Source organism: Pseudorca crassidens, chromosome 17, assembly GCF_039906515.1.
Source record: "Pseudorca crassidens isolate mPseCra1 chromosome 17, mPseCra1.hap1, whole genome shotgun sequence".
Taxonomy (NCBI): Eukaryota; Metazoa; Chordata; class Mammalia; order Artiodactyla; family Delphinidae; genus Pseudorca; species Pseudorca crassidens.
In genome coordinates, this window is record NC_090312.1 from 2,521,670 (window position 1) to 2,544,158 (window position 22,489).

The 22,489-nt window shown below is 62.9% G+C and overlaps 1 protein-coding gene across 10 annotated transcripts in view; it reads left to right on the forward strand.

Moving 5' to 3' along the window:
- The window catches only part of TSNARE1 (t-SNARE domain containing 1), a 117,139-nt gene that overhangs the window by 54,223 nt on the left and 40,427 nt on the right, over positions 1-22,489 (forward strand). For 6 of the 10 annotated variants that reach the window (XM_067712748.1, XM_067712744.1, XM_067712745.1 and 3 more), the window contains 3 exons: positions 6,950-7,108; positions 18,343-18,415; positions 19,761-20,219. In XM_067712748.1, the coding sequence (XP_067568849.1) occupies positions 6,950-7,108; positions 18,343-18,415; positions 19,761-20,219 (691 nt within the window). Of the gene's footprint in view, positions 1-6,949; positions 7,109-12,974; positions 13,783-18,342; positions 18,416-19,760; positions 20,220-22,489 lie in introns of those variants that run through there. The other 4 variants (XM_067712754.1, XM_067712751.1, XM_067712752.1 and 1 more) reach the window with 2 other exon arrangements.

A 22,489-nucleotide genomic window follows, 5' to 3' on the forward strand; every position in this document is an offset into this window, starting at 1 on the left:
GATCATCTCAATAGACACGGAAGAGCATTTGGTAAAATTCAGCACCCACTTAGGGGGACTCAAAACTTTCCGCAAACTAGGAGTAGATAGGAATGCCTTTAATCTGATAAAGGGTACCTGCAAAAGTCTAACAGCAGCACACTCGCTGGTGAGATATTAAAATCTTTTCTCCTGAGAGTGAGGAGGAGACATGGTGTCCAGTATTATTGCTTCTATTCTCCATTGCACTGAGGGCATATCCAGTGCAATAAGAGATGAAAAAGAAATAAAAGGTTTAAAATTGGGAAGGTTTAAAACCCCTTCACAGACAACATGATTGTGTAACTAGAAAATGTGAATGAATCTGATGAAACTTGAGAGTTCGTAAGTGAATGTAACAGGATTTCTGTTATCATGTCAGTGTGCAAGAAAACATTGTGTGTGCCGGCAAAAGACAATTTGGAAATGATACTTAAAGAGTGGCAGCATTTATAATAGCATCCAAACCAGGAAGACATCCATGACCAGTTGTTGAAGCTTCTATATAGAAAACTATAAAACATTACTGAGAGAAATTACAGAAGATTAAATAATGGAGGGGTACACCATATTTGTAGATTGGAAACTTTGATGTATAAAGATGTCAGTTCTCACCAAGTGGTTCTGTAGGTTCAATACAATCCAAATAAAAATCCTAGCAGGTTTTGTATATGTGTTTGTATATGACGCGTGTGTAAATTGTCAAACTGATCATAAAATCTATATGGAAATATAAAGACCCCCGAATAATGAAGACAGTTTTGAAGAACAGAACTGAGGGTTTACATTCCCAGGTATCAGAACACAATATAAAGCAATAGAAATTGGAACAGTGTGGTATTTGTTGAAGGCTAAGCAAACAGACCAGTGGGATCAGAGTCGCATATAGATGCAGACTCACACATACGTGATTACCTGGTTTGTGGGAGGTGCACTGCCACGCAGTGGGAGGCACAGGATTTGCACAGGACTTGATGCTGATTGGCTGATGGTTGAGCTGGGAAAGGTCCTGTTGAGCACACGGCAAGTACAGGTCCGAACACCCCGCCCACTGCATCTTGGTGTCAGAGTGACTGAGGAGCGAAGGGCAGGATGTCCACACGAGGCGACAAGCCAGCTCAGGCTGTGAGTACCCTCTCAGCCAGGAAGTGCTGCGGGCCCAGGGCCATCGCTCTGTGGCTGGGAGGGGGCTGGAGCACTGCTGGCACAACAGATCCTTCACCCCGGTTCACCCAGGCTCAGAACACTTCCCTGGATCACACATCTAAATGTGAGTGGTAAGGCAGTGAAGCTTCTAGAGGCTACCATAGGAGGCTGTCTTCCTCCCACACAGATGAAAATGTACTTACTATAAAGAAAAAGTGATAAACTTGACTTTGTTACAGTCTGTACAACCCTCAGAGAGCGAAGAGGTGACCCACAGAGTGAGAGAAGGCATTTGCACATCACGTATCTGAAAGGACTTCATAATGTGTAAAGATCTCTTACAAATCAGTAGGAAAAAGACAAACAACTCAATTCAGAAACATAAAAGGGCAAACACCCTGGGGCATGCACGTTCAAAAGGGACGTCAGCATGGCTGGTAAGCACATGGGTGTGTGCTCAGCACGTGTCATTAGAAGCAGGCAGAGTTAACCCACGATGCTGCATCTCTGCACACCTCACCCCCACCAACACGACTAAAAAGAACTAATGAAAATGCAGGAGCGCGCCGAGTGCTGGCAGGGCTGTGGGGCAGCCGGAGACCTTGTGCAGTAGACGGGAGTGTGAGTGGTGCCCCCGCTCTGGTAGCTGAACACAACTGGGGAGTGAAACGTCCTGTCTGTGGCCTTGCAGCTCCACCTTAAATGTATACCCAGTGAAAAGTCACATAGAAGAACGCTGAGCACACGTGACATACAGCAGCAGACACCTGGGAGAGAGCCAGCCTGCGGTGGGATGGACAGCATTTGTGCTGAGTCCGTAAATGGGAGACTGTGGCAGCAGAAGGGTTGTGCTGTGGCCAGCAAGGCCCCGGTGACACCTCGGACACACGCTGAGCCCAAAGAGGATAGAGGTCAAAACCGGACCAAACCAACGGGCAGAGTTAGAAGCCCCTACCCTTGGTAGGGGACAGCATGATGAGGAGGAGGCTGGAATGTCCGTATCTTGACCCGGAAGTCTTCCTTTTGTTACAGTTCACAGACCGATCTACACTTGTGATTTGTGCATTCAACTACTGATGTCCTATTTCAGTAGAGTTTTTCTTAAAGAGGAAGACAGTGGTCAACAGTGCTTCTGAGAAGTTATGAAAGATTAGATTATTTCCAGGAATTTTGGAAGCTGTAGTTGATGAGATGATACACTGCAGGATTCAGCCCGGGGGTGTGGCCGCATTGATGATCCGGACTTCCGGGCTGTCATCTGCGGACCGGTGGTCCTGGTCCTGGCAGGAGCAGGGGTGGCCGCTGCCTGCTGGCTCTCCTCTGAGCTGAGTGCTGGGTGTGGCTGTGAGCAGGGGCAGGTTGGCTTCTCTGGAGTCAGCCTTCTTGGCTGTTGTCGGCCGCAGCCTCAGCTGGGTCCTGAGTCAGTCTCCTACCCAGGCCTAGGCAGTGGGCAGCCGCCAGGTGCTTCTGGGCTGGCCTCTGTCCCAAGGCAGGGCTGTGCCTGTCCAGCGCTGGGAACACTCCGAAGTCTGCATTGCCGTCGCCAGCTCGGTGTGGGTTCACCAGAGCCCCGTGCTCCCAGCAGCAGCAATAAAGACCACCTCACCTCCACGTCTGCTGGGAAGTACCCTAGTTGCGGTCCCCGCCAGGCGCAGGGCGGGCTGGCCCTGCCCCTGGGCCCCAGCGCCTTTATTTAATATGGGGCCAGGGAAGGATGGCGACAGTCACGCCTGTTCTGTGTCCTGGGCTTTACTGAGCCTCCAGCCTTCCGTCAGCTCACACACACAGCCTTTTGCTGTTTGGAGAAGTGGATGACCAGCCTCGGGCTACTACGCAGAAGCTGTGTTTCCCAAGTGTGCGACCAGCTCTCGTTCTGTCGTTCTGACGCTTGCCCTCCCGCCGAGGTCACGGGCTTCCCATGCAGAGCCCTGGGCCGGAATTGGCGAGACAGTGGCCCATTTCCCAGAGCCCCTGAGAGCCCTGGGTCGCTGCTCACTGGCCCTGGGTGGGGGGCCACGCTGAGCCCCCGCCACGCGCCCTCCTGGCCTCCCTGAACCCCCATCGGGCTCCATCTCTTCTCACGGGAAACCGCTGGGCCCGCCCCCCAGCAGTCTCGTTGGACTGTGGGCTTCTAATGGACGTGTCGGAACGGAACCCAAGCCCTGGGCCTTGGAGCAAAGAGAAAGCCGCCTTTGTTGGCTGCCCCGCAAGCTGGAAAGCCATCACACGGCTATCCCTTGCGCTGCGGCCCCAGCGCCCACCCTGCCAGCACATCCTAATCCTGGCTTCAGAGCTCAAGACCCACATTGAGGCTTTGTGAGGAGAATAAAGGGTGCTTTCTGATCCTTACAGGAGGGGGGCCGCGGCGGGATCAGCCCTCTCTCCCTCCCTGCTCCCTTGTCCTGAGCCGCTTGGGGAAGGCGGCCGATACCTGTGGAGGCCAGGCGCCGTACCCACGCCTGCAGGGAGGCCGGCACCCTTTGCTTCGGCTTTCTGGAGCTTCCACGGAAACCCAGACTCCAGGAGGCTTCACGCGACACCCGTCGTGTCACTTCTGCACCATAGTGTCTGACTCACTTTCAGCTGGTCCGTGGTGCTCACTGCAGGCTGCGCCCCCGTGCTCCTGCCCACCCCCTGCTGGTCACGTTGTGCTTTACAGCAGAGCTGCAGTGGGCGTGCCCCTGGGTGCGCGGGCCAGGGCTCTTCCCACGGGGGCTGTTAGGTTTGCCAGGGAGGCCTTTAGAAGCCCCTGTCCAGGCGGTGCCCCAGGCCAATGGAGTCAGGTGGGTGGGGGGCCGGCGTCAGTGCAGCTCAGGGCTGGGTGTCCTGTTCTGGAGCAGCTGCTGCTGGGAGGGGTGCACTGTTGGGGTCCCCCGCAGGCACGCGTGTCCTGTGCCCTGTAACTCACTTGCCCGGGGACGGCCGGCCCTGCGTGGCACCTGACCTGGGCTTTCCACTGGCATCTCGTTTTCACGTGTGCTCGCTGGTCAGTGCCTCTCCTGCATCCCAGTCACTTCTTTATGTGACTCTGGGACGTAGGCGGTATCGGCCCCGTCTTAGGGAAGCGAAGGCTGAGGTTGGAGAAGGTAAGGACCTCGGCAGTATCACACAGCTAGTAAGCGGCAGAGCTGAGCTTTCTCGGTCCCTCCCCGCCTTGGACTGAGGGCATGGGATCAGCGAGGGGGACCAGATGCCGCGGCTCCTGCTGGGAGTGAGGGGTGTGCTGGGCAGCACGGGGAAGGGACGGGACAGGGGGTGCAGACAGCACAGCTGCTGTGTGGTGAACACAGGCCACAGGCCTTGGGCGCGGGTCACTCTTCCCGTTCTGTGGAGGAGAACGCTGAGGCCCTGAGAGTGTGCCGCTGGCCCGACGGTGCCAGTGCTGGGCCGGAACCTGACTGGGCTTTGCAGCCTAGGCGGGGCCTGGGAAGCGCAGAAGGGGGGCGGTGGAGGCGCGCGGCCTGGCGCGGGGCCAGCCCGCACCCCGCTGCTGCCCGCCTGGCACTGCTCACTTCCTCCCGCCCACACCGGGAAGGGAGGTGGTGACTGCCGCCTTGGACGAGGAGCGCCCGTCAGCAGAATTTGTGGATCTTTTATTCTGTGTTCACGTATCCACGTATTTATTTATTCAAAGGCCTCTGCTGACGGTGGGGACGAGGTGCTGCGTGTATCGATGTGGTCTGTAGGGAGAGTGCCAGCTTTGGGAGGAGGACGGGGTGTGTGCAGACGCGTCCCCCTGTGACCGAGGGGAGCGTGCCCACCCTGTGGGGGCTCGAGCAATGGAAAGGGTGGCATCCGGTGTGTCCCCTTTCCTAGGCGCAGTCACACGTGGCTTTCCAGTGCCTTGCGCCCGCCTGTACTGGCGTTTGTCCAAGTGCCCCAAGGTTCTTTTTTGTGCCATTTGCTGCTTTTGGTGCCCAGATGAGTATGTGTGGGCAGTGTTCATCCGCTCCACTGCACCGCAGGCCAGGCCTGCGGTGGCCATCGTGGGCCCCAAAGTGCAGGAAAGAATGTGGACACTAGACTGTGTTCTCTTCCTGCTGACCCGCGGGGCCTCCTGTAGGCGGTGTGGCAGGGCCCGCAGGGAGCAGGGTCTGCTGGGAGGACAGGCACAGAGACCGTCCTGTGGAGCCGAGTGGACCCCTGGAGTACCCGCCCGCCCCCCCCACACACACCCAGAGTCACTTCTCTGGCGTCAGTGTGGCCAGGACTGCCATGTGACCCTGAGCTGCACAGGGCATGGGAAGGTGGTCTTCATTGCAGGCAGACATCAGGGGCCTGTAACAAAGGAGAAACAGAAAATAGGCAAGTGGCAGCGTCTGCAGCCTCCTTCCAAGGTGACCGACGCCAAGTGTCCTGGGGATGTGACAGAGGGCCGTTCCGTGGGCGACGGCAGTCCTGTGTTTCAGCCCCGTCCCCGCTGCCCAGACACCTGTAGGAGGGGCTCAAGAAGAGCGGCAGCCGTCCCCCTCGTCTGTCTGTGCGCCCAGCACTGACCTCTGCCTCCAGGGCAGTGTGTCCCCGGGCCGGGAGGAGGGCGTGTGGTCAGCATTGTGCCGGCACCGTCCTCTCTCCTGGTCTGTGGTTCTCGCCCTGGAGCTCCCTGTGCCAGGTGGGAGCCCGGAGCCCTGCTCCACTTCCCGGCTCTTCTGGGTTGCTTGGCCTCTCGGCCTCTGCGGCCTCATCTGTAAAGTGGGCTCCTGGCTGCTCCCTGCAAGGATGTTGGGAGCGTCAGAGACAGCGGCTCCAAGGAGCTTCGACACACGTGGGAGGTGAGGGGCACTGGTGGGCAGGCTGCCCTCCCGGGGCTCTGCCCGTCCTCTGTGCCTTCTCCTCTTGCTCTGGTCATCACGACAGGCCTGGGGGAGCGGGGCTGGGGGGAGTGCGTGTGCCGTTATCTGTCTTCCTGGGGGGGTGCCGTGGGGTGCAGGTCAGTAGGCTTTGCTGCTGAAAATTTGCAGGTAAATTGGAAGCATTGTTCGTGTGAAGCCGTGGCTCTGGGAGGAGGGGTATCCCTGGCTCCTGCTGTCTCATCTCTGTGGGGATTGGGTAGGCGCGGCCCCCCACTGGCACCCCACTCCCCACTCGGGACTGGCACCTCAGGGGTGGATGTCAGCTCACTTGTACCCAGGTTGTTCCCTCAGGGGACAGATAGAATTCATTAAAGGGAGAAGCTGCTAGTTTATTGCATTCGAAAATTTGGTGAATTAAAGGAATCAGTAAAGGATAAGACAACTTGAAAACCCCCCTCAGGCTTTCCTTCCCCGTGATCTGGTCCCAGCTGGGGCGGGTCTGTGCCCTACTGGGTGACGTCCATGCTTCGGTTTCCACGGCCCCTGCCCGGCAGCTGCACTTGGTCTGTAACCAGCTCTGGGATGGGCTTCCCAGGGGGGCCACAGCCCCCCCACGAATAGCTGGGGTTTGTGTGCTTGTAGGGACATTTCCTGGGGGCTCATGAAGAGGCTTGTGACCCCTCGAGAGCTGGGAACGTGGCGGCTGTGCTCTGCAGGGTCTTCTGTGTGGCCCTGGCTCTGGGGGGCTGTGGGGTCCTGCCGAGTGCTCCCCGCAGCCAGGCCTGGGACGGCCACAGGGCCCAGTGTCTGCCCACCATCTACGGCAGCCCCAGCACCCGGGACCCTGTGGGGACGTCCCTCGAGTGACAGGGTGGAGCCCGCCCCCCCGCCCCTTCAGGGCTGCAGGCTGGGGGCTCCTGGGTGCCTGCCGAGAGCTCGGCCTGGTGGCAGCGGGCTGTGCGGGCGGGTAACCTTGGTCTGTGTCTCGGCAGAGTCCCCAGGCCCCATTTGCTGAGCTGTCCGAGGACGAGAAGATCTTTAACGGGGGTGACGGCGTGTGGCAGGCCCAGGGGCAGGCGCTGCTTCCAGAGATCACCGAGGAGGACCTGGAGGCCATCCGGCTGCGTGAGGAGGCCATCCTGCAGATCGAGGTGCGGGCTGGCGTGCGCACGCGTGCGTGCATGTGTGTGTGCCCATGGGTGTCCCCGGCTGCCGTGGCGGCTCTCGGTGCTCCAGCAGTGGAGACTGGGCCGGCCCTTTGGTGGTGCCACTGCTCTGTGACCAGCAGACTGAGGCCTGCCCGAGCCCAGAGGGGCTGGACCTGGGCTCCCAGGGCATTGCCTGAGCTTGGCCACCTGGGCCGCCCGGTGGAGAGAGGGAGTCCAGGGAACCCAACAGCGTCTCACCCTGTGTCTCATCGCCCTGCCCCCCGTGTTTTCCTAGTGGACTCAGCCCTCTGGCCACGTGGTGGCACGTGCCAGTCTCCGTGGCTGCTTCCTTCACTGCACGCTTAGGTTTCCAGGAAGCCATTTCGCTCTGATGAGGCCATTCAGCGCCCAGTTAGTTCCAGTGGATAGTTTTTGAGTGGTTGAGTGAACTGCTGAGAGAACTGAACCTGTAATTTGGGGTGGCTGCCAGCAGGTGGCGGTGGTGTTGTCAGTGTCCGACCATGGGGTGTGGGGGGCTGCTAGTTCTTTGTTCTTCTCAAGTTTGCATGTGTGTAATACATGCTGCCAGATGTTTTGCTGGCCATGGATGACCTGTGACAACTGCCAGAGGTGTGCAGTTCCCTGAGATGGACCTGTGGGAGCAGGTGCCTGAGTGGGTGTGCCAGTATGTGGGTGGATGTGCAGGTGCAGGGGCAGGTGTGCCAGTGAGTGTGCGAGGGGGCCTCCTGATGTGGGAAGTGCATGTAGAATGTAGCCGTTGGGCCGCCTGGTTCTCTTGGTGGTGGGCCCTGAGCCTCTGAGTGTGTGTCCCCTCCTCCCTCTGGGCCTTGGTTTTGCCTGCCGGCAGAGGAGTTGGGGGGCCTGCCTGCCCCGAAGCTCTCAGGAGCTGGGTTTCTGGAACAAAATTTCCCTAAAAGCAGATTCTTTTAGAAAAACAGAGACTTGGGCAAGTTGGTAAACTGAGTCACTGGCCCAGGCCCTGTTACCGTGTCTGCAATGAGCAGGTCCTACACTCTTGAAGGAGGTGGACGCCCCCCTGAGAGGCGGGGTTCGACCCCCCTCCTTCTGCCCACCCCCACACTTTGGCCTGGTGGAGGAATGCTTGTTTCTTCAGCACCCGACAGAGGACCTGCCTCAGTGGACCGCCTCCCCCCACCAGACCTCGCTGCCCAGAGAGGAAGGCGGCCACACGGGGGCCGTGTCTCGGAAGGCAGCCCTCTTCCTCTTGCCGAGATGGTCCAGAAAGGACCAGACACACAGAGATGTTTTTATCCTGCCGTTGGCACAGTGAGACCTGCTTTCCCAGAGGAGCTGAGAACAAATTAGGAGCCATCGCCCTGACAGCTCCAGGTGCCGGCAGGCCTGAGCAGAGAGGGACCCGCTTCTTCCTGCAGCTCGAGAGCTGAAGCCCTCTTAGGGGGAGCCCCCGACAGCCCCTCGGGCACACCCGGGGGTCTGCACCGCCTGTGTGAGGTGGAATGAAGCGGCTGCTTAGGACGGACGGACTTGGCCTTGGTCCGGCACATAGGGAGCAGAGGTGCAGGCTCCCCAGCAGGGCCCAGGGCCTGAGGATGTGAGTGGGGTGAGGGCTGCCCCCCAGGAAATGCTGGGAGCTCCTGAGCAGGTGGGCCCTCCGCTCTGAGGGCAAAGCCCCAGGAGGTTGTGGGGTTTGCTCAGGGGGTCAGCCAGTGCTTTGGGCAGCCTCTCGTGGCCGCCAGGTTGAGGTAGGGGCCAGATGCACAGCTCTGTGCTCACGCAGAGGCCCCCAGCCGGGGTTCGGGGGAGCAGAGGGCCCAGGTACCGCCAGCCCCTCCTCGTGCGAGTGGTGAGTACAGGCAGGGGGTGGGCTTTACCGGGGGTGAGGGGGCCCCATGTGGAGGCCACTGCTGTCATTTAGCCAAGATGGAGGGGCACGGGCTGGTGGGAGAGGAGTGGGGCTCTGGGCCGACCAGGACCTCGGTTGATGCAGGGCCAGCCTGAATTCAATGTCTTGTCTGTGGCCCTCAGAGCCAGGCTGGAGCTTCCTGGGGGGCCGTGGGCGGGGCCTGAGGCCAGCCTCACTGACTAGCTTGTTTCCTCATCTGCAGTGTGGGTGATGTGGGTACGAAGCAGGTGCTGGCCAGAGGGTGATGGCGTGGGACGGGGAGTCAGCATCACTGGTCTTGGGCACCACACCTTCCTGCATCCCTTCCTCCCTCCCTGCAACCCTCCCTCCCCCACTTCAGGGTCTTTGGAGGTGGGAAAGACAAAGGAAAATTGTCATTAGCGTTTAAAAAGCCCTCCCCCAGGTTTGCATCTGTCCTGGTGACAGCACATCTCTAACAGGACTTGTTGGGAAGGTGCCGATCAGTCTCGGCAGCAGAGACGGCCAGAACCCCGCTGCTTAGGTTTCTTGGGGCTTGTTTGTCCAGATCTGCATGGCCTGTCGGGGGCTGGGCTGTGGTGAGTGGGCCGGTGCTCTGGGAAGGGGACTGTGGGAACAGCCTCAGGAAGACACACGTGGCATTTCTCACCTTGGCAGGCTGCAGACTGGTTCCGTGTGGAAACTCCTTACCGTACCCCCCTACTGCCCCCCACATTCCAGGGGGGCTTTTGGACTTGCATGGGTTTATGCGTTCACAGTGTTACTGGAGTGAGACTTGTGGTCCCAGGGAGCTCCTTTGAGGCCCTGTTCTGCCTTGAAGGACTTACCTGTTAGGTGGGGGGTAGGGGGTATGGACGGATGGGGAAACGGAGGCCCAGAAGGTGGAATTAAAGTCACGACAACAGGTTAATCACATCCGATTCCTTCATAATCTTCTCTTTCTGCTTTCTGGTCCATGATGGGCATTTCCGGGGTGGCTGCTGGGCGCCGAGCAGCCTGGCGCGGAGGGTGTGGAGCTGATGGGTCCACTCAGTGTCTCTGTCCCTGCTCTCCTCCCCCTCCCCGAGTCACCTTATGGGACAAAATAAAATGCCAGCCTGGGGTGCCTTTTCCTGGCTTTAGACCCAAGTCTCCACTAACTGGCTGGGTGACCTTGGGCCTGCCTCTCGCCTCGGTCATTTCATCTGTGAAATGGGTGGGTCAGGGAGGAGCCTCCTTCTCGGGGCCCTGCCATTTCAGATGGCCCATGGAGGGCTGTCAGGGGCGACCGGCACCTTGGCTTGCTGGCCAGGGATCAGGTGGTGAGTGGGCAGGAGACTGAGGGCTGCCAGGGCCTCCCGCAGTGGTTCTGGGCCCTTCCCTGGCTCAGTGGCCCCTGGACCTGCTCAGTTAGGTATTGAGTGAGGGCATCCTGCCCTGGGGGCGCCGTAAAGACCTCCACCCAACCTCCTCGGGCAGCCCGTCCTCTGGCAGCACAGAATGTCCTTTAAGACCCTTTGGGGGCTCCCCATTTGTGGGCACGATGAGATGGCCCCCACTGCTCTCTTCCCTGTTACCCCGCACACACACCCCTCCCCACCCCTGGGCTCCTGTGATGCCCAGAATGTGCCTCACCTGCTGCTCCTGTGGCTCCTGCCGCCCGGAAGCCCCTTCCCAGATCCGGGTATTGCTGGCTGCCGCCCCCCCCCCCCACTCTGCCCTCTGCCTGGAGCTCTAGAGGCGGTCCTGGCGATGGAGAGCTGCGTGCCTGGTGTTCCAGTAGCTGGCTCCCTGCCCGAAGGACGGCTGTGCTTGGCCTGCGGGCTCCCAGAGTGCAGGAGACCCCTCTGGATAGGGGGGCACCTCGTGGCTCCAGAGGGCAGAGTGGCTCATCACGAAGGGGAGCCGCGCCAGCCCAGGGCACGCGTGTCCCTGGCACGTGATCCCGTGGAGCCAAGATGTCGGTACCCGCTTCCCCACAGGCACGCCACACGGCTGGGACCCAGGTGGTCTGAGCCCTGGCCGCACCCAGGTGGGGCGCATCAGGAGGGCCGTGCCAGGCCGAGGGGAGCTCCGAGCATACAGGAGCCTGGTCTGCGGGGCGGGTCCCTCCGACGAGAGGGCACCTGCGGCACCATGCACCCCCTGCCAGCCCTTGGCTCCCCTCTCGGGCTCCTTCCCCCCGCCCTGCTTTGGAGGCGGCTGGTCTCTGGCTTCCCAACTGAGGGCACCTCCCTGACACTGGTTCCAGGTGGGTCAGGCCTCAGGGGCCCCAAACCTCCCAGGACCCCGAGGGTCGGGGAGGGGTGCTACTGGGGCAGAGGTGGCGGCTCGCAGCCTCCTGGCCAGTGGCCCTGTTTGGAGCAGAGAGGAGAGGGAACGTCCATCTCGTTATGGAGTGTGAGCTGTACGTGGGTTCAGGCAGCGGCGTGAGGCTGGGAGTGGGCAGGCAGCGGCGGGATCGGTGGGCGTCAGGAGGTGTCTGGGCTCCCGGTGAAGTAGTGTCCAGGAGCTGCTGCCCCTCCCCACTGTCGGCCAGCGGCAGCTCTGTCCCCAGGCCTGTCCTCTGCCCCTCGACGGCCTGTATCTCCACCTGCAGCTGTGCCAGAGCCCTGCGTCCTCCAGGGCCTCGGCCCTCCCTCCTCTGGAGTCTGGCCTGCAGGGCTGGGTGCCCACTGCCCATTCTCAGTGGCCGTGAACCCTCCACCCTGTGCCTTCTGTAACTGAGCATGTGGGGTCCCGAAAGAAGGGCTGGGGTCCCTTCAGACACACAGCAAGGCTGTGGCCAGCCTGGGGAGAGCCGGCTCTCCCAGCGGGCCCCGCCTCGCATCCCTTCCAGCCTCAGGTCCCCTCTCTGAGCCTGTTTCTTAGTCCTGTGGGGTGATCAGAAATGGGGGACTCTCAGATAATGGGCTGCGGGGTGCTTGGCGGACTGGAATGTGGGGCATCCCTGGGTGCCACTGTGGTGACCCCTGGGGCTGCAGGCTGAGCTGGGGGCTGGGAGACAGGGCGAGGCCTCCCCCGAGGGGCAGGAGGGGTGCCTGCAGGTCCCCACCACACTCCCTCAAGTGCCCAGCCCTCCGCCGGGGCCCCTTTCCCGGGAGCCCATCCTCCCAGAGGGCGGAGGCAAGGCCTCCAGAGCTTCCTCTTCTGGAGACAAGGCCGCCCTCAGAGCCCCAGTCTCCCTCTGGCCAGTGGCTTGCCTGCTGTCCCTATAGCTGCGGCCGGTGGTCTTCATGGACCCTCAGGGCCCTCCCTGCTGCCCAAGTGCTAACGGGTGACCCCTGCTTTGTCCCTGCACGGCTGCCCCTCGCCTCTGCCAGGGGTGCCTCCACACCCCCGTGCTCCTGCTGCCCCCTGGCCAGCTCTGGGCCCACGTCCTCCCAGGTTCTCGGTGGGGCGGCCCTCTCCAGCCTGGGGGCAGTTTGGTCCCACCTCCCAGACCTGGGCTCCTCGTTGCCCCCGAAGTGGGCTGCCCTGTCCCTCCTCCCTGAGTGCGGCCGAGGTCGCAGTGCCAGGACCGGGCCAGTGCGTCCCTCCAGCCCCACCCCCGTCCCGAGCCTGGACCCTTGTTCCTCCAGACACTCCAGCAACTTGTTTCCTTTTATTTTCAGGTTTTGACTTAGATGTTGCCTGTCTAAAATTTCAGTTGTCCTCTGCATTGTCTAACAAAGCACTTAATTACTTACCTCGTTATTATTTCTCTTCTTCCAGGAGAACGTAAGCCCCATGGAGGCAGGGATTTTCGTCTGTTTTAGTCCTGGCGCCCCAGAGGGTGCACGACACTGTCTGGGCACTCAGTGACTCTCTCTGGAACAATCAGGGGGATGGGGGATGGAGGGGTGGGTAGATAGATGGATGGTAGGGGCATGGGTGGGGGATGGGTGGGTAGATGGACAGGGTTGAGTGGATGGCAGGTGAATGGGTGAAAAGTTGTACGTGTTGGGACTCCGCAGAAGATTTGTGTTTTAATAAAAGGGCTCTGCTGCCTTTATTTACACGCAGCTTCTCGTCAGCCCACACAAAAGCCCTGTGAACGTGAGCAGCGCGGCGCTCCAGCTTGACCAGAGATGAGGTGGAGCCTTGGCGGAGTCGTCACCTGGCCGGGCCACAGGCCGCACGGCTTGCGTGTGGCAGAGCCGGGACTGGAGCCCAGCCGCCTGACTCGAGAGCGGGGCTATCCCGACCGTGATGCTCTGACACCTTCCCCAGATGAGGAGGTTGCAGCAGGGCACTGAGATCGCCCCACGAGGGGTTGGCGGAGCCCAGGAGCCAGCCCACGAGGCCCAGCTCCGCCTGCCCATGGCCGGTCTCTGAACTCTGGTTGAGGTGGGCTCCTCCTGTCTGGAGGGCAGGGCGGTGCCTGGTCTCCCCAGGGGGTCGGGAGGAGTTCGAATGAGACGGGCACGTGCCCCCAGCCACTGCCAGCATGGAACGGGCTTGCCAGGCATGGGTCTGGCCGACTCACCTGTTGCCTCCCAGCCAGCTCTGCCCGCGGCCTGTGCTGCCATGTCTTCACCGGCTCCTTGTGCCAAGCCCAGCTCACCTGATCTCACCTGTGAGGCCTGGCGCTACCTGTTCCCCTCCTGAGCTGCCGTGTCACCTGACCCAGGTGCAGAGCTCTGTGCTCACCAGCTGCTCTGTTGCCATGGCTACCTGGCAGGCCGAGGAGGGAGCAGGCTGGGGTAGAGAGGGGCCAGGAAGGGCCTCCAGGCTGAGCAGAGCGTGTGGGGCCTCAGCCACCCTGCCCGTAGCTGGCATTGTGCGGCCAGAGGGTGGGGGGTTGTTGATCTGGCCAATATCTAGCTATAAACATGGGAATAAATCGATAAATAAAGTCTGGCTATTCCGTGAACTGGGACCGCGTCTCTGTAGGTGGATGGTTGCCAAGATCCTAATTACGAGAAGAGATTGCGTGATAGAGAAAAGTGCAGCGGCATTTTCTTTCCTTTTGCTCTTAAAGGTGGAGGACACACACACACACACACACACACACACACACACACACACGACGTTTTATTATGTCCTATGCAAGGTTGTTATTCCTCAGCGCCAGTAAAAAGAGAGAAGATTCCGTGAGAGCTTTTAATGAGTTCTAGTTTTAGAAGCCATCAGGAAAATAATTGCCTGCTTTAAACATTTACTAAGTTAAGGTGCTTTATAGTCTCTCCCGCTCTCTGGTGCCCACGCCTGGGCACATGGCTCCCAGTGCCGCCCTCGTGCGTCGTGGCTGGGGCTGCCCCGGGGGCTCCATCCTAGGGCAGCCCTGGGGGGCTTCTGGGCTCCCAGCATGGCCCCTGTGACCAGCCAGGCCTTGAGGTCACACCCCGGGGACTGAGTCCTGGACTTCTGCCTGGAGCTCGGCTCCTACCCCAGCTCCTGGTGGGGCCCAGATCTCTGGCACAGCCCCCTCATTTGCCCTTGGCATCCTCCATCGGGAGCCCAGGCCTGCTCAGGTGCCCAGCACGGTGACCGGAGGGACAGCCATCCGTGCCGGTCGCCTGTGCCCAGATACTGCCGCTCTGTGTGCTGCCCCCTCCCCTGGACCCCTCCCTCTCCTGGCCCGTCATCAGGTCTACCCCCAGCCAGCACGTCCCAGCACCCGTGAGTGATCCTGGACGAGGAGGAGGTGCTAGCCCACAAACTCCTCCACCGGCCAGAGGCCTGGGGCTGGGGTGGGGACCGCAGACCCCGGGCAGCCAGGGTCACACCTGCTCCACATTACTAGGGACGTGCGCGTGGGGCTCCCTGCCCCAGACCTTGCAGGGGGGCTGGAGGCTGTGTGCCCACAGGCTCATCTGGCTGGGAGCTGGGATCCTGGGGTCCCCATGCTCTGAGCAGCCCCTCGGAGCCAGTCTGGTCCGTTCTCTGAGGTCACATAGGAGGCTTCTGCCTGGGAGTCCAGGAGGGGTCTGTGGCCCCAGGCTCGCCTGCCACCCTTTTCCCGTGGTCCGTCTGGTTCTGCGTGGTGGGGGGGGGGGGCGCACCCTGCTGAGCCCCTCACGGTGGCCCGAGGTCGGGGGTCAGCCTGGTGCTGGGGCAGTGTCCCCTGCTCCCATCCTCACTCCCTTGGCCACCAAGCTGGTGGAGACCCGCTGGAGCGGGTGGCCCTGGACACCCTCGCCCCTCATCCCCCCCACGCGGCTTCCTTCTTTTTTGAGTGGGTAAGATCTTTATTCAGAAGGATTGTTCCAGGGAGTGGGGGGCTCTTGAGCGAGGAGGACGCTGTGCTGTATGACGTGCAAACACCTGGGAGTCGGGACTGGCTTCTCGTCTGCAAGGGAGTGCGCCGAGCCGGAGGGGCTGGGCTGGGGCATCCGCGGGGGGCGCAGGCCATGGAAAGGAGCTGGGCTGACACTTGGCCAGCACGCCTCCTGCCCCAGCGGGTCGCGGGATGAGTGGTTCGGTTCATCTTGTGTGAGGCAGAGAGGGAATTAGGGGTCCGGGCCCAGCCTCGTCCTGGGCGAGTCAGGTCTGCGTCACGTGGGGAAGGGTCTCTGCAGAAAGCCGTCCCTGGAGCACGGAGCGTCGCCAGGAGCCCAGACTGAGGGTCTCTTCCAAGCAAGGGTTTATTCATCGCCGAACAGCTCGGAGGGTCATGGGTCTGAGGGCGAAGCAGGGCCCCAGGACAGTCTGCAGAAGACGTGGGGCTGGAGGCGCTCCTCAACGCCAGCCGAGCGGTGGCGACGGTCAGCGGCCGGAGTCTCAGGCGTCTTAAAAAGAGGGAGGCTGGGAATGAAGGAGGGTGTCCGTGTCAAAGGTTACATCGACTCCCCAGACCCCAGCGAGTGGAGACCTCCCAGGAGGCAGCCGTGATGATGAGTTTCTGGAGGATGAGATGCGGGTGCCCTTGGAGCGCAGTCCGGGCGGGTCGCCTGCGTGAGGCTCAGCCTCCTCGGTGCTGCTGGCCTGTGCGCCCGGCGCTCTGGGTGCGTCTCAGCTCACGCCAGCGGACCGGGTCATTGCCGCTCCGGGCCGGCGTCCTTGGCCACAGCCCCGACCGTGTTCGGAGGGCTGCTCGCTACAGAAAGGTCGCGTGGGGAGGAGACAAGGCCCTGGTGGAGACGGCCGTGTGCAGAGCTGGTCGGCAGCCCCTGCGCCTGCGTGTTTGCAGCATTTGGGGGCTTGCGTTGGCTGCTGCATCTCTGTGGGGGCCTCTCCTGAAGCCCAGAACGTGAGCCGGACCGGGGACCCCGTGTTCCACCCGGGCTGTCCTGGGTTCTCGGGGTCAGTGCTGCTGCAGCAGCCGTGTGTCCCGCCGAGGCCAGGCCGCGGCGACGCACGGCTGCTCGTGCTCCAGGGGCGGTGGGCTCGCTCCCAGGCCCCTGCTCAGCCACCCCCTCCCTGTCCTCTCCCTTGCGAGGCTCCATCCCTGTGCCCACGGGAAGGGGTCCAGCGCGTGCACGTTAAGTCTGCCGGTGCCAGTGGCTGTGGCACCAGACATCCCTGGGAGCACCCGCCACCCCTGGGTGCTGATCAGGTGTCCCGACTGCCGGGGCTGCCCCGCTCCCGGCGGTGACCCAGGGAAGGGGGGCCGGGCAGGCGTGAACGCGGGTGCCGGTATTCCCCAGCTGCGTGTCCCGGGGCAAGTCCCTTAACCTCTGGTGACGATTTCCCCGTCTGTGAAGTGGGGGTACCAGCGGTGCCCTCACACAGCATGGGAGGCTGTGTGCCCTAGAAAAGCTCCTCTGAGCCCCCGAGTCCAAGTGCACCCACGGTCAGGCTCAGGGCCCCCAGGCCAGCCTTGTGCGAGAGAGACTTCTGTCCGCGGCCCACCGGGCAAGCTCAGGGGCCGAGGTCAAGGTTGGTGGTCTGGTGGCCTTGGGACGGGAACCTGGAAGTGTGAAGAGGTGTGTCTGTCTGCCTGAGGCCTGGCTGATACCGCGGCTGTCGCGTGTGACCTTGAGGTCTGGACCTTAGGGTGGCGCCTAAGCTTGGCCTCCCCCCCAGTGGCCTCAGCCAGGGAGGGCCGTGGGGATGCGGATCCCGGAAATGGGCCCAGGCCAAGGCCACTCGAGGCCCCACGCTCACCACCACCTTCCCGGCCGTGGGCCCCGTCCCAGCAGAGCCGCCGCCTCCGCCGTGTGTGAGCCCCGTGGTGGAATTGCAGTTGATAGTACGTGTTGGTTTAAGATCAGGCTAATTGCTTCATCTCCCAGAGCACTCCTAAAAAGGGGATGAGTCTCCTGGTAATATTTTGCAGTGGGGTGAAATGAGCCTCGTGGAAGTCAGTCCAGGCTCCGCGTGAGCTGCAGGGTGGCAGGGGCAGGGGCGGGCTGTGAACGCTCCCCGCCGTCTCACGGGCGTGAAGGAACCTTCCCTCTGGCTCTACCCTGGCCAGGCGCTGGGCACTGAGGGAGGAGGAGGTTTGGATTTGCCCAGTGGTAGGTGGGGGAACCTGGCTCCGAGGTGAATGGCTTTGCGCAGGGTCACCTGGCTGGCCGGTGGAGGAGCCGTCTCCTGCAGGGAGAGGGCTTCAAGTCAGCGGGCATCGGTGCCCATCCCAGCCCTCCCCCTTCCTGTGAGGCCCGGGAGGGCACACACCTTTCCGGGCCCCGCAACCTCCATTGTCAGGTGGGTGCTGTGACCCACCTTCACAGGTGCTGCCAGGTGTGAAGGTGCCATGTGTGAGGTGCCCCTGGCACAACCCCAGGCAGGTGGTCCGTGAGTGGTGTGGCCACACCCCTCACCAGCATCACTGGTACTGTTGCTGGGCAAAGTGGAGTTAGGATAGAGGTGGGCGGCACGGAAGATGCAAGAGGCCAGCGTGACATGCAGGGCGGGAGGTACCCCAGAGTTTCCTGGGCTCAGTTCTGCTTCTTACCCCATTCACTAGCTTCACAAAGTTACTCATTCTTTAGACAGCAGTGGGGCTACCGTCCATCCACCCACCCACCACCGTCCATCCATCGTCCATCCATCCATCCACCCACCACCCACCCACGTGTGCTGGCCCACGCTAGGTGCCGAGTGTACAGAGAAGGAAAAGTGGACCCTCTGTCAAGGAGCCCCCCCAGGAGGGAATGAGGAGTGAGGTGCCTGCAGGACTGACAGGCCTGTGGGAGGTGCAGACTGTGCCCTCTGCTCTCAGCCTCCTTCCCCCTTTAGTCAGGCCTGCAGGACAGTGCTGGGGCCACAGCCCTGCACTAGACTAGACTGCAGCCTTCCAGGGTCCTCTGTACACGGCAAGGGAGCGCGCAGCCCTGGGATCCTCAGCATGGGGTTTGGCCTCGGGGTCAGGAGACAGTGTTTCAGATCCCAGCAATGTCTCTGACTTGCGGGGTGACCCTGGGCTTGTTCTGGTCCTTGCCTCTCACTTAGCACTCTTGGTGGCCGTGCCCTTGACCTAATGGCTGCCATCTTGTTTCCACAGAGTGACCTGTTGGATGTGAACCAGATCATCAAGGACTTGGCCTCCATGGTGTCAGAGCAAGGAGAGGCCATCGGTGGGTACCCATGCCATCCACCCAGCCACCTGCCCGTTCCCCCAGGCGCGGGCAGACGGCAAGGCCCGGGCAGGTTTGGAGGTCTGGGCGTCTGCCGCATTCCCTCCCCACCTCCTCAGGTCGCCCCCAGCCCCTCGGGAAGGCCGGGCCTGAGGAGTTTCACGCAAGAGGCTGGCCCACCCGTTCTGCTCTTGGAAGAGCCCTGGCCTGCCTGCCCCCGCCCCCCCGCCCCGGGCCTTCCTCCCCAGCCAGGGACTCCCCAGGGGGAGGACAAGCTGTCCTGGGCGGGGGATGGGCTGCAGTGGGTCCCCCCACGGAGACTGCTGGGGGTGTGCAGCCGGGAGCCGCTTCCCAGGAAACGTACGTGGTGGGTTACAGGGCTGTGAGGGGGGAGCTGACGTCCCTGCTGTTTCCCAGTCTCCCCAACGTGAGGGCCTCGGCCCCACCCAGCCTGGCCTGCCACCTGCTGTGGCCTTAAGGCTTTCCTGCTGCTGCCCTGAGTGCCCGGCTGCCCTGGGCAGCGGGGAGGTCGGGGAGGGGGTACTCACAGCCCCTGGCCTGGAAGAGCAAGGCGGCTCGGGGCACCCCGAGCCACTCGGCCAGCAGTCAGCACCCAGCCACGGCCCAGGGCTGCCCCCCACCCTCACCCTTTCCCCTGCCGAGTCGTTGCCTCACTGGGGTCCCCTGGCTCTGAGTAGCCTCCCGCCTCTCAGGCCTGGGCGCCGGCGAGGTGCTGAGGCCCATGCATGCCCTGCTCCCCAGCGGGCGGCCCGGCTGCCTTCCTCGGGGTGTGCTGCACCCCCAGGAACAAAGCGACTGGAGAGAGTCGGGCTGCGCCGCCTCAGGCCCCTCGCTCAGCTGCAGAGCCTGGGTTCCCGCAGGACCCTGCTCTGGCGGGGCCGCCCGTCTCCCCAGGGCCCCGTCTGTCTCCACGTCCTCCCTCACCTCGCTCTGGCTGCCGTCTCGTCTGGGTGTGCAGGAGGCTTTTACGCTCCAGATGGACACCCAGGTGTCACCCGGATGGTCACTGAGCCCCATCACTGATCGGGAGGGGCTGTGTCCCGGGCGGGGAGGTGGCGAGGACTCACCTGCTGTGACCCTGGTTGGGGCCCGGCAGAGGGGATGGGCACCTGGGCCCAGACGGGCCCCCGCTGCGTGCTGCGTGCTGTTATGGGTGTCCCTGCGATGACGGTTGTCGGCCTGGGGCCACCGTCCCCTCTACGGGGTGCAGTGGAGACCCAGGGCCACGAGCCGGGGTCGGGGGCTCTGCTCTCCACGGCCCGTCCCATCTGCTGCCAGGCGCCTGTTGGCCTCCGCCCGCCCTGAGCCTCTGGTGCCTTTCCAGGGTCCAGCAGCGGCAAGGCCGTGTGCCGGCGCAGCTCCAGCCCCGAGCCGGCCGTGGTGGCCCTGCTGCCCGGGCCGGGCTGTGCGCCCCTGCGGCCGGGCTCCCACTCACGCACCAAGACGCGGAAGCCCAACTTCAGCCCGCAGGAGACCGAGGTGCTGGTGCAGAGGGTGACGCGCCACTACCCGCTGCTGTTCGGGGCTCTGCGGGGCCCACCCGCCCGGAAGCACCGCGTGTGGAGCCGCATCCTGCAGGCGGTGAACGCGCTGGGCTACTGCCGCCGCGACCTGGGCGACGTCAAGCACAAGTGGCGGGACCTGCGAGGGGTGGTGCGCAGGAAGCTGGCCGAGCGCCCCCGGGCCCCCGGCCCCGTCCTCACGCCCGTCGAGCGCATGGTGGCTGAGACCTTCACGGCCCCCGGCCCCGCCGGCGAGGGCCAGCCCGCCGAGGCCCTGCCGAGTAAGTGGACCCTCAACAGCCTGCACGGAGCTTCGAGCAAGAACCACGGGGAGAGCTGAGGCCCCTGTGCGTCTGCTGGGGAGACCGAGGCTCCAGGCCAGTCCTGGGCGTGAAGGAGCTGAGGCTCAGAGCCAGGTCCATCTGGGGTCGCCCCACATGACAGGGCCTCCGCGGGGCCTCCGAGACCTCGGAAAGTGAATCGCTCGGGTGCTCGTGGGAGGCCGGCACCGTTTCCTCCATCACTGGCCCGGCTTAGCTCACCTCCCTGCCCCTGCCGTGCCCTGTTTTGGGCGTGGTGCAGGCAGGGCAGGTGAGCTCACCTCCTGACGCCCTCTTGGGCTCTCGGAGTGGGGTCCCTTCTCCCTGGGTCACTCAGCCCCCAGAACAGGCCAGGGCAGTGTCTGGGGCTCGCAGCCTCCCAGGGCCCACCGCCGGGGCCAGCTTTGCAGAAGTTTCTGAGCCTGGTGTGGAGGGCGGGCCGGGCCCTCCGGGGCGCCTCAGCATCTCCTCCCTGCACCCGTTTTCCTCCTCCTCCTCGAGGCGCCTCTCAGTGTCCGTCAGGGGTGCCCTTCGCTGGGCTGCCTTCTGTCTGCGCGTAATGGCTCCACCCACAGCTCCAAGCTGAGCTCCACCGGACCCTTGCCTCACCCCTTCCTGGGGAGCTGCTGGAAGGACTTTGGAGACGATGGCAGAAGCAGGACCAGCTCCCTCCTGAGGGCTGCAGCGTGGGCGGCAGGATTCAGCCTCGTGGGGACGAGCAGGGGCCACAGACGCCCTCAGCAGAGGCCCCAGCAGACCTTCTAGTGGGGGTCTGCACCAAGCAGGGCTGGGCGGATCAGAGATGCACGCAGACCCAGGACACGGCCGTGCCCTGGGCTGGACCGTGGGGAGGGGCCTAGTTCGGGAGGCCACCTGCTCCCCCACAGGCAGAGCCAGACCTGGTTTTGGGGTGCTGCAGGGTGGGCACACTCTAAGGGCCGAGGGGGGCTGGCAGCAGGTGGCACGGGTGTGGCCCTGGGTGTTGAGACCCGTCCCGCGAGTTCCCAGCCCCGGATCAAGGCAGGAGCTTGGTGGCTGTGTTTCTCCTGGTGGCCCCCGGGTGCGGCGCTCGGCACGCTCCTCGGTCACGAGGCCCAGCCTGGCGCAGACGCCCCTGCCTGCTCTGGTGGGCCGGCGGCCCCTCTCCCGCGCCCCGTGGCTCCCGGCTCTCCTCCGTCGGGACGGTACGCTGGCAGCGAGCTCCTCTTGGCATCGGCTGGCACAGTGCTGACTCAGAGAGGTTTGCTGAATGAGTGAGAGAGAGGGGTAGGGGCAGGACACCCACTCTCCGCTCCGGTGGGCTGAGACCAAGCAGGGGAGTGGCTGCCACGCCTGGTTTGGGGGTGGCTCGAGGCCCAGCCCCACTGGCTCCTGCCTCTGGGTCAGTTCTGGCCTGGGGCTTGGGCAGGGTCCGGCTGCAGGGCTGCGGACGGCTGGCTGGCAGAGTGCAGGCCACCCGCCCCCGGCGTGCCTGTAGCTCTGTCCATGTTTGGGGGAGTGGTGCTGAGGGGCTTCTCTTTGGTCCCGGGGGGCCTGACCCAGAGTCTGGGTGCCCCGGAGACCCCCAGAGCAGAGGCCTCCAGGGCAGCCCCCGCCGAGCACCTGCCGCGGGGACTGGGGGGGAGCCCGGGGGCCTGTGGCCCTGCCTGTGCCCCTCCTGATGGGGCTCCCCATGGAGCGGCCGGACTCAGGCTTCAGGGAGGGCACCACAGGCAGGGAAGACGCCCCCTGCTCAGCCCGGGGCCCAGGGGACTTGGTGCCTGGGCGGCACCTGCGTTTATGGGAACGGTCCCTGCCTGGGCCTGGGTGGCGCCCGGGAGCGCAGCTCTCCAGGGAGACGTGGGCGTTTAGCCGTTTCCGCCTCTGGAGTACTCACCAAAATGCATGAATTTGGAGGCTTGTCCTGTTTTCCTACAAGAATGTACTTGATGCACCTCTGCGCCTGGTCCCTGCTGAGGGCCGTGCCCACTCCCTGATCGTCTGGGCGGTCCTTCCCTTTGGGAGGAGAGAAAACAGCATAGAGAATCGCCCTGGTTCTCAGCTGGGTGCAAACCCGGTTCCTGCTGGGGTCAAGCACCGCGGTCCTGACTCACCCCTGCCCTGCGTGCCCTCCAGCTGGGCTGTGCAGCCACAGCGGGGCAAGGATGGATCTGGCCCCTGTTTTCTGTGATGCTGCCTTTTTACCAAGGGCATCGCGGAGGGGAGTCTCCTGGTGTGCAAGGGCGGCCCCG